The 11,687-nt window shown below is 47.7% G+C and overlaps 1 protein-coding gene across 2 annotated transcripts in view; it reads right to left on the reverse strand.

Annotated features, from left to right (window-relative positions):
* The window catches only part of CEP104 (centrosomal protein 104), a 46,558-nt gene extending 34,951 nt beyond the window's left edge, over positions 1–11,607 (reverse strand). The window contains exons 1-2 of one of the 2 annotated variants that reach the window (XM_075993376.1): positions 11,252–11,607; positions 7,193–7,319 (exon numbers count right to left, since the gene is read on the reverse strand). In XM_075993376.1, the coding sequence (XP_075849491.1) occupies positions 7,193–7,305 (113 nt within the window). In that variant the 5' untranslated portion in view covers positions 7,306–7,319; positions 11,252–11,607. The remainder of the gene's footprint in view (positions 1–7,192; positions 7,320–11,251) is intronic. The other variant, XM_012775777.3, reaches the window with a different exon arrangement.
* Positions 11,608–11,687: the final 80 nt, after the last annotated feature.

An 11,687-nucleotide genomic window follows, 5' to 3' on the forward strand; every position in this document is an offset into this window, starting at 1 on the left:
TCATTCTTCCAGGTAAGAAGCGTTAACCAAACACCTGCTGTGAGCGGATGGTCCGGGAGTCCTGACAGTACAAAGATGACTGCGACACTATTCCCATTCTCGTGAGATTTCACAGTCAGAGTTGAAGCTTGGAATTACGATTCGATTTAATCTGCCTGTAACCCTATGTGAATCGTAGTTTGGCAGCTAGTCAGTGGTTTGAAGCCTGAAGTTTATCATGAGGTCAACGAATCAATTCTAAGAGGCTGTACTAGTGGGCAGAGCCAAAAGATTTTCCACGGGAACCCAAACACTTAAGGAAAAGCGTTTGCCCATCAATACCCAAGGAGCACCTACCCTTCACAATCAGCGGTCAAGAGGGAGCAGCCTAGGCTATGGCCCATGTTAGTGCTGTCAGTTTTGCTTAGAGGTGACAGGACACACTAACAAACTAGCTAAGAATCAGTTAGAGAACCACAGAGACCAGCGGAGACCTGGCATGGCAATGAAAGACCCTGACCAGGCACTCCCCAATGTTTGCAGGACAGCAAACACCACCCACGTCCAGCTAACAATGGGGTGAGGAACTGGGGCAGGCACACAGAGCAGGGGAAGCTCCCAAGGATGAGGGCCGCCAGGAAAGGTTTCTCCCATCTCAGGTGTCACCACCCTTGGTGTGTGTAGAGACGCTGCCAGGGCCTGCATTCCCACCTGCCCGGCCACACCTGGCCTCCTCTCCCTCCCCAAGCCGCAGCTGCTGCCTACCTGCCCACACTTGACTGGGACAGGGGCCCCTCTACAGGAGGTTCTTCTGCCCAGGGAGCAGCCCCCAGCTGGCGGGCCCACCTCCCCCACTTGCCCAGCTGCAGTGGACAGAGCCTGCTCAAGCGTGGGCCCACCTGCCAGCCTCCTTGAGAATTTGGCTCCTCAGTGCAGCCTGCAGATCTCTTGACCAGATCATTCCAATCAATACACAAACACTCTAGAACAGGTATCCTCAAACTTTTTAAACAGGGGGCCAATTCACTGTCCCTCAGCCCGTTGGAGGGCCGGACTGTAGTTTAAAAAAAACTATGAACAAATTCCTATGTACACTGCACATATCTTATTTTGAAGTAAAAAAACAAATGGGCATGGTACTGGCACAAGAACAGGAACATTGACCAGTGGAACAGAACAGAGAACCCAGATATAAAACCATCCTCATATAACCAAGTAATCTTTGACAAAGCAGACAAAAACATACACTGGGGTAAAGAATCCTTATTTAATAAACGGTGCTGGGAAAACTGGATAGCCACATGTAGAAGACTGAAACAAGACCCACACCTTTCACCTCTCACAAAAATCAACTCACTCTGGGTAACAGACTTGAACCTTAGGTGTGAAACTATTAGAATTCTAGAGGAAAATGTTGGAAATACTCTTATAGACATTGGCCTAGGCAAAGAATTTATGAAAAAGACCCCAGAGGCAATCACAACAGCAACAAAAATAAACAAATGGGACCCAATCAAATTAAAAAGCTTCTGCACAGCCAAAGAAACTGTCAAGAGAGCAAACAGACAATCCACAGAATTGGAAAAAATTTTTGCAAGCTACACATCTGATAAAGGGCTGATAACTAGAATTTATCTAGAACTCAGGAAAATCAGCAAGAAAAAAATCAAACAACCCTATCAAAAAATGGGCAAAGGACATGAACAGAAACTTCTCAAAAGAAGACAGAATAATGGCCAACAAACATATGAAAAAGTGTTCAACATCTCTAATCATTAGGGAAATGCAAATCAAAACCACAATGAGATATCACTTAACTCCAGTGAGAATGGCCTTTATCAAAAAGTCCCCAAACAATAAATGCTGGCGTGGATGCGGAGAGATAGGAACACTCCCACACTGCTGGTGGACTGCAAACTAGTTCAACCTCTGTGGAAAGCAATATGGAGATACCGCAAAGCAATACAAGTAGATCTACCATTTGATCCAGCAATCCCACTACTGGGCATCTACCCAAAAGATCAAAAGTCACTTTATGAAAAAGACACCTGCACTCGAATGTTTATAGCAGCACAATTCACAATTGCAAAGCTGTGGAAACAACCCAAGTGCCCATCAATTCATGAGTGGATTAATAAAATGTGGTATATGTATACCATGGAGTACTACTCAGCTTTAAGAAACAACGGTGATATAGCACCTCTTGTATATTCCTGGATAGAGCTGGAACCCATCCTACTAAGTAAAGTATCTCAAGAATGGAAAAACCAGCACCACATTTACTCACCAGCAAATTGGTATTAAAGGATCAATACCTCAGTGGACATACAGGAGTAACATTTATCAGGTGTTGGGAGGGTGGGGAGGAGGAGGGGATGGGTATATACAAACACAATAAGATATGCAGCATTTGGGGGATGGACATGCTTGAAGCTCTGACTCGAGGGGGGAGGGGGAACATGGGCAATATATGTAACCTTAACACTCGTACCCCCATAATATGCTAAAATAAAAAAAAAATAGAAAAAAATAAAATAAAACGGGCAAAAACACTCGCATGTGGCCCCCGGGCCATAGTTTGAGGATGCCTGCTCTAGAAACACCCATTTTAAGTGCACCATCCTGTGATCCCACATTCCTCTCCAGGTGCCCCCAATTCTGCATGCAGGAGTTGTCTGTAATAACTATCACAACTTCCTTGTGACCCTTCTCCCATCCCGCTCCTGGAGGGGCTGTCCCATGCTGCCCACGGTTACTCATGTGAAGGCCACCATGGACCTCCACGACGCTGAGTGCAGTGCTTCCTTCCTGGGGCTGAACTTGCTCAGTCCACATACCTACCCACGTGCCTCGAAGGGCTCTGCCCAACCCAGTGCGTGTGATGCCAGCCCTTCCTGCTCTTCCTCCTACCTCTCGGGCTCCCACCCTTCTGTCCAGCCGTGGATGTGTCCCAAGGCTGGGTCCAGGCTCCCCTCTTCTCTCCACATACCATGGGGGATCCTGTCAGCCCCATGGCTTTCAAAACGTTCTGCTCATCAGGGACCCCAACCAGGTGCTGCCCTGAGTCTGACTCCTCCATCTCTGGTGGGAACCTGATGTTCCCACACAGACCTGTAAAAGAACCTCTGCCCTACCCCTGCCCAACCCCCCCCTCAGTAACAGCACCCTGCCCACCCGCCCGTGACCCAGGCCTCATCCCGAAGCTTCTAGCAGGACAATGAGGTGGCCCAAACCATTGGTGGCCCTCCCTCCTTCACTGCTGTCTAATCAATGCCTGAAGTTGTACTTGGCAGGTGGCAAGTGCTCAGTGACTGGCAGTGGAAGGGCCCAAAAAGGGAGGGTAAAGGAAGGACTATCCGGCCAAATGGGCCTGAGCATGGGAATTCCAGGCAGAACACTGCATAGAAGCTAAACTTAGGGGCCTTGGAGGTGAGTGGGGAGGATGGAGCCAGTGGGCTTGCATTCTGTCATTTTGAGGGCATGACAGCCTGACTTTTCCTAACATCAAGTCACCAGAGGCACATTTGGGCCAGGAGGGCAGTAGCAGACACTAGGAAGCTAAGAAACTTCTGAAATGAATATTCTTCAGTCTTTCATGTAGGTAAAGTGCTGCTTCAGATGTTCAAGGTCTTTACTGCTTCTAAATGCAGGGCACATATGTTATAATTTGTGGTGAGATTATTTCAAACATAAGGACAATTAGCAATCTATTATTAAAAAAACTTTATTACTAAAAATACCCCAAAATTCCAAAACTGTTTAAAGAGAATCAAGGTAACCGATAAAGCTTTAAAGTTGTATAGTCCTGTGCCACATACATCCCTTAAGATTATAATACTGTATCTTTATTGTACCTTTTCTATATTTAGACCTGTTTAGATACATGAACACTTCCCACTGTGTTAAAACTGCCTGTGGCATTCAGTGCAGTAACGTGCTGCACAGGTTGTAGCCCGGGAGCAGTCAGCCACACCACACGGCCTGCGTGTGGAGTGGGCTCTGCCACACAGGCTGTGTCAGTGCCTCTGTGACCTCACCCCACCCCCGTTGCTGCTAAGGCTCTGCCATTTGGGTGAATCACGATGAAATGCTGGCAGCACGGAAGAGCTAAGTCGCAAATTCTCACTTGTTTTCTGTGCAAAGGTTGTATCTGGAGATTTTTTTAGTTTTGTGATTGTGCTCTTATGATAAAAGATTTTGTGTCTAATTGCTTTTATACAACACCAGGCTTTAACAAAAAATGTCTCTTACAATTTCTCTTGAACATGTGTTCACCTTTATAAAAGTGTTCATTATTTGAGTGTTTATTCAATTTTGAGTTTTATTATTTTCCTGAAACATTTAAGTCTTTTTTATCTCTGTTGTTGCTGAGGTGTATAGCAGGCTATACTGTCTGGGTTTGTGTCATACACTCTATGATGTTTCCAGAATGATGAAAATGCCTAATGATGCATTCCTCAGAACGCATCCTGGTCACTAAGTGACACATGACTGTACTTTTAAAAGTCCTTCAAGAAAAGGGCCTATGATTTAGCCGTTCAAATGTAGCTATAAAAACAGTTTTAGATGAATCAAATACCTTTCAAGCTGAATATAAAGAGAAACACCACATCTAAAAAGGCTACTATGTAAGTAGCCTTTCAAAATAAATTGACAGCTACAGATTTCTTTTTGAATAAAAATAATTTGGCAATTAAAAAACTGATGCCCAGAGGCTAAAGTGGTTGGCGTAAACTTTATGCTCTCTTGGAAAAGCGTCTCGCTCTGAAGAGTTCAAGCTCTTCAATTCCGAGGCTGTGCGGATGGTACTGGGGGACATCCCGCCAGCCCCGGCGACTACCCTGGACGTGCCTCGCGGGGAGCTTTGTCTGTCAGTGCCTCCGAGCACACTTTCTATAACCGGTGGTCACAGGCGCCTTGTCCTGTCTTTAGACATCCTGTTTGAAGATATTTTCCTTTGCCATCCTGTGATGTGTTTGACCTCAGGGAAGTCAGGAGACCCCTGAGCCAAAGCCAGGGGTGGGTCTGTGTGGTGACCAAGGACACACAGATGCTTTTCTTTGGTGCAGCTTCTGAAAGCATGTCACTGAAATGAGTTATGCCCTTAAAGAAACACCATGTCAACACACAACCATTTTAGTGTTATTTTTTAAAATATTACCATAAAGATACCCTGTCTGTATATTTAAGAACCTTTAATCTACACATAAACTCTGAACAAATGCAGTTAGCATAAGGGACGTCTGCCGAGGGTAATGAATGCTGTGGGTGGGGATGGCAGATCCATGGCTCCACCTGCCTGGGGACAGGTACAGAGGTGATGTGGTGAGCCTGGGAGGAGAGGGGGCCTGCCTGGCTGCCCCCGTTGGCTTGGGCTTGACCTTGTTAGCACTACCCAGAGGCAGGAGGGTCAGCCGTGTATGGGGCGGTATCAGCAGCTCCCCTGCCTGCAATATCAGCTCTCCCCGTGATGAAGGTGCTATTTCATTGCCAACAGCTTTCCTTGTGTTTCATTTCTCAGTTCATGCAGAACTCACTGCAGGGAGATGTAGGGAAAGGGAGTCTTGTTTGTTGGGTTCCCTCAAAAACTTCAAAAGGAAAATAGGTTTTAATTTTAAATGTGATTTATATTCAATTTCAGCAATATATCTTCTGAATAAAAGCAAGATACAATTATGAGCGAATTTAAAATGTCATACATATTTACATATTCATGAGTTAGGAATAAATTATAACTTCTCAGACTTGAAAACCAGTCACAAAGAATACCATTTTGAGAAGGCGGAGATGGAGTGGGTGAGTTTGTGTCACATGACTGAGGGCAGAGGGCAGGAGTAAGTGGGAAAAGCTGGCTCAAGCTACTCAGCAGAGAACTATGACGACCTTTGGTGAAGAAGAGAGATCTCTCAGGAAAAAGCAACAGACGTTAAGAAAGACTTAAATGTTTCAGGAAAGTAATCAATCTAAACCAGGTGTCCTCAAACTATGGCCCTCGGGCCACATGTAGGTGTTTTTGCCCATTTGCTTTTTTAATTCAAAATAGGACATGTGCAGTGTCCTAGGAATTTGTTCCTAGGAATTTGTTCCTAGTTTTTTTTAAACTATAGTCCAGCCCTCCAACACAATGAGGGACAGTGAACTGGCCCCCTGTTTAAAAAGTTTGAGGACCCCTGATCTAAACACTCATATAATGAACATTATTATAAAGGTGTACACCTTTGTGTGTACAGAAATTTGAAAGAGACTTTTTTTGGTTACAGCTTGTTGTCATATAAAAGCAATTAGGGCCAGGCGTGGTAGCTCACGTTAGTAATCCAAACACTTTGGGAGGCCAAGGTGGGAGGATCACCCGAGGCCAGGAATTTGGGATCAGCCTGGACAATATAGTGAGACCTCGTCCCTACAAAAATTGTTTAAAAACTTAGCTGGGTATAGTGGTGCATGCCTGTAGTCCTAGCTGCTTGGGAGACTGAGGGAAGAGGATCACATGAGCCCAGGAATGAGTTCGGGGTTGCAGTAAGCTATGACTGGGCCACTGCACCTCAGCCTTGGTGACAGAACGTGACCCTGTCTCAAAAAAAAAAGCAGACGCAAAATTTTATCACAGGAGCCCACTGTAAAACTAAAAAATCTGCAAACACAACCGTCACACAGAAAGCAGATGAGTATGTGCAACCCAGCACGTGGTCAGGGAGTATGATCAGACAATTATGGGGGATCATTTCTGTTCCTTATTCTTTTATGTATTAGCAAATTTTCTTAAGTGTGGATGAATATTATCAGAAAAAAAGGGTCCATAAATTGTCCTTAATAATAAACAGAAAGAAAAAAATCCACCATAGAACAAAATGTCTGACACTGCAGCACAACCTGACAACCTGGTGGTCCCCATGTCCAAGTTACAGTAAAATTCGAGGCTCAGAATAAAAGGAACCCCACGCCCTTCAGAATGCATTTTTTTTAATACCATGATTTTTTAGTGAACCTGAGTTTGCTCAAAGTTTGATACCATCATTTTGAGGGTGGGTGTTGTGCCTGACATCCATCTTCTCCTCATTCGTAAACAGCATCTCAGTTTTCCATCAGTGGCCCTCCCCTTCCCACCCCAGCTCTGGTGGGGCTGCCCACTCGCCCCAAGCTGTCCCCCTCAGTCCCACACAGTGGGACCCAACGGTGCTGCCCAGCCCACGCCCTCAGCCTGCCCAGCCCTTACCTTGGTGACCTCCACCCACTGACAGTCGGCGCATGAATCATGAGTTCCCGGGCACTGAAGCCGTCTTCGTGTCCGGATGAGCTGACAACTACAAATCCAATCTTGTGGGGCATTCTGCACGCTTTGGCTGTTTATAAGAAAAGGAAAGATTTCTTTAAAGTGATTTGCCTTGCTAATGTACACAGTAATTCACCAAGTATTCAGAATTTTTTCATCACTTTGAAAAAGTCTAGTTTTTTTGTTAAACACTTTTTATAGACACTTCTAATTTTACTTAAGATACCATTTAAATTACATTAACTTTTCCTAAATATTTATCCCAAAAATTTGACCAGTGTTGTGGACGGAATTGTGTCCACCCACACGGTATGTTGATGTCCTACCTGTGAATGTGACTTTATTTGAAAACAGGGTCTTTGCAGTCATAATCTAGTTAAACTGAGGCTGACAAGGGTCCTTACAAGAAGGGGTCAGAGATACAGACATGCACAGGGAGCACACCACGTGACCACAAAGGCAGAATGGAGTGATGCACCTGCAAGCCAGGGAATGCCCGGGGTTGCCAGAAACTACCAGAAGTTGGAAGAGGCAGGGAAGGATGCTCCCCTGAGCCTTCAGAGAGCGTGTGGCTCTGCTGTCGCCTGAGTTTCAGGCTTCTGGCCTCCAGAACAAATTTATGCTGTTATAAGCCATCTTGTTTGTGATACTTTGTCATGGCAAAAATGTTTTTTGCTAGTATATAAATACAAACTTGTTTGTATTAGTTAGGAAACTAGTCCAACCAGTAAGTTAACTAGTTATACAATAACAAGGCAGAAAAGGCAATTTAAGCTCTGACAAAATAATGATTACTAAATGAAAATGTATAACTAAAAGGAAAGCAGGAACTATGGACAAAGTACAAAATTGTTCACATAGAGTTGGGTTGAATGATTTACATATAGGATATATTTAAATATTAGTTGAATGTTTTTTTTTTAATGTCATGATTTTTTAGTAAACCTGACTTTGCTCATAGTTCGATACCATCATTTTGGAGGTGGATGTTGTGCCCGACATCCATCCTCTCCTCACTTGCAAACAGCATCTCAGTTTTCCGTTGGTGGCCCTGCCCTCCCCACCCTAGCCCTGGTGGGGCCCACTCGCCCTGAGCCGTCCCCCTCAGTCCTGCCTGTGTGGGCCACATTTCCAGCCTTGGTCGTTCCATGAACTCTACATCCCTCCACAGTAGCAGGTTCAGGGTGGGAACATGAGAGTGTGAGCCAGCTTTGACTGATGAGACTCAAACACAGGACTTTGCTGGGCCTTCCGGGAATGCGAAGTTTTCTATCCCCAGGCCTGCTGGAGGCCACCTGGTGGGGAGGCCACGTGCAGTTAACCCAGGGAAGCAGTGCCAGCCAAGGCAGAGCCACCCTCTGAGCCCTTAGACTCAGCCATAGTTAAAGCCTAATCTGCTCATGGACCTGGTTACTTCTCATTCACTAAGCCAATCAAATTCCTCCTAAGTAAGCCAATTTGAGTTAGGTCTAAATCATCAGCAGAAAATAAGACTGTTCACTAAAACAGAGGATAAAGAAGAATCCATCAGAAAATTCTGGGATAAGATACGCTATGAATTGAAATTCTCAACATGAGGTAACATAAAAACATACCCCATATGAAACTACTTGTTTTGACAAGCTTGATGCCTGATCTAGATCTTTCTTTCATTTTCATTGAGACTTGAAGAGGACCACTTCAATAAATTAAGTGTTGGCTGGCACTTACTGATGTTTCTTGGAATGCATGAACAAAAGCATTAAAATGAGAAGGACAGGCCACTATTAAGGATCTCAGTTATTTCTTACACAACGTCCATCGCAGGGCAGCACTGTGCAGGAGAGCCACACGCCAACAGCAAGCTGATGAGCATGGGCATCGCATTAGCTCATCACTGGTCCGCTGCCTGCCACACAGCCCCAGCTGTGTCCCGGGCACCCCATGCCAGAAACACGTGGCCTCCTGCCCCTCACCCTCTTTGTGATCCACCACTTCTGGGTTGCCTGGGCTCTGAGCCCAAAGTTATTTTTCCCTTGGCCATGACACCTCCCCTGACCACCCCACCCCCAACAGCATGCCAAGTCTTGGTGATACTTATTTTCATCCCACCATCCTTTTTTTTTTCCTTGAGACAGAGTCTCGCTTTGTTGCCCAGGCTAGAGTGAGTGCCGTGGCATCAGCCTAGCTCACAGCAACCTCAAACTCCTGGGCTCAAACGATCCTTCTGCCTTAGCCTTCCAAGTAGCTGGGACTACAAGCATACGCCACCATGTCCGGCTAATTTTTTCTGTGTATATTAGTTAGCCAATTAATTTCTTTCTATTTATAGTAGAGATGGGGTCTCCCTCTTGCTTAGGCTGGTTTCGAACTTCTGACCTTGTGCAATCCTCCCACCTCAGCCTCCCAGAGTGCTAGGACTACAGGCGTGAGCCACCACGCCTGGCCACCACCATCCTTTTTAAAGCGCTGCCACAACTGTCTGCCTCAGACTCTCGTCCTGGGCTCCTGCCAGAGGGACATGCCTCAGGGCCTGGTTCTGGTCATGACCCAACTCAAGACTCTCTAGGGATTACAGTGTCTCTGCCCTAATCCAATTTGCTTTTCCAGCCATCACTTTTTGTCTTGAACTCTGAAGTCCAGCCAAACTTAACTAAAGCTCAAAGTTAATACCTGTCTGCTCTGAATTCTTCTCTGATCATCTTTAAGAGCAGGTGCAACTCCCTATCCCACCTTTAAAACAGCATTTGTTCTCAGGCAGTTGGGTTCCAATCTCTGATTTTAACCAATACACTCTGCTATGGTGCTAAGTCCTAAATATGGGACATTTAAAGTCAAATAGAAAGGTGCTTCCACTATTCTATGTTGCCCCAGTAAATCCAAAACAAAGGGCTGGCCTTTCAGAGCCAGGCAGAAATGCATGGGCACTGTAGAGGAAATGTCATCACCTCAGTTTGATATTTGAAAAGGATTCTCTTTTTAGCCCACCCCCTCCCAAAGATCTTCTGCTTTGTACCCTAGGGTCTCCATTGTGTAAACCCTCAAGGGTTACATGAGATCCCAGGGGGTGTCACTGAAGGATGCTATTTCCAGGCTTTATAAAAAATTACCATTAGCAATTTGGGAAGAACAGAAGCTCTCCTGAATGCCTAGTTCTCAGCTGGTCTTCCTCACCAGAGGTGTGTGGATTCCGGCTGTCCATCGGCACCCAGAGAGTGCCAGACTGCGACCTCCCCAAGCAGCAGTTGCACTCTCTTCCCTCACTACACTCCTCCTGGTACTGGCACAGTAAAAGGTAATTAACTATGAATTAAACTGAAACTCATTTTAGCAACTTCCAAACGTGCTGTTACCAGACTAGGAAACAAACTTTGTTTCCAGTTTTCTTTTTTAAAAAAAAAAAAACTTAAATGTTACACAATTAAATAATGATGTCTGGTCAAGTAATCTTAAGGATTGAAAGGGCTTCAGAGAAGCCTGAAATTGGAGAGGAAAAGGATCAAAATTTAACCTATACAGGGCCAGAGCACCATTCTCCAATCTTTTGATCCGTAGGACACGTTTAAACTGGTCCACTACGAGCTATGCGTCCAGAATAGGAAAAGCCGGGGCAGGAAAATTCCGTCCGGCGCCAAACACAGGGGACCCACTGGGAGGCGACTCGCCGAGGGTCTCAGGGGCGGCGGTTCGGCGGGGACGCGGCGCCGCCGTGGGCAGGACGCGCCCGTGCCCACGCGGGCAGCATGGGGAGCACCAGGCCGGGCAGGCGGGCAGGCCTGACACCGACCCAACCCTCCGGACACCAGAACCCGAGACCGCCCGGTCCGTGGGCGACAGCGAGTCCGAGGCCCGAACCCCCGCCGCCTGGGCTTGCAAAGCACGCCCAGCTCCGGCCCCGCAGCGCCGACCGGGGCCCCGGCCAGCCTGGGTCTGGGCGAGCCGCGGGCGCCGGGCGGCCCTCTCCCTCCGGCCCCGGCCCCGGCCCCGGCCCCGTGCGGGCTCACAACGCCGCCTTGGCCGTACCTGTTCAGGGCGGAACGGTCCCCCGGCGGAGCCCCCGCGGCGGAGGGCGGCGGCCAGGGCGGTGCAGCGCCGCCGCGGCCACAGGCAGCCGGCCCGAACTCTCGGGCCCGGGGGCGGGCAGGTACCGGCCCTCCACGAACCTCCCCGGCGGCCGCCACTGCCTCCGGCGGAACTCAGGTGGCGCCTTCCCCGCCGCCCCGGGCCGCCCTGCGCCCCCAAGCCGCTGCGGCGGTGGCAGCCGAGGAGCAGCCCCGGCCGCCTCCGCCCATCGCCCGGGCCACCGCCGCCGCTCTCATGACAACCAAGCTCAGCCCGGGGCCGAGAGCCTCCGCGCGTGCGCGACCCCTCTCTGACCCGGCCGCGCCTGCGCACAAGGAGAGGTTTCCTGCTGCTTCGGGCCTGGGGCAATGCAGTTTCCGGGGGCCGCGCCTGCGCA

This window comes from Microcebus murinus, chromosome 2, assembly GCF_040939455.1.
Source record: "Microcebus murinus isolate Inina chromosome 2, M.murinus_Inina_mat1.0, whole genome shotgun sequence".
NCBI classification, from domain to species: domain Eukaryota; kingdom Metazoa; phylum Chordata; class Mammalia; order Primates; family Cheirogaleidae; genus Microcebus; species Microcebus murinus.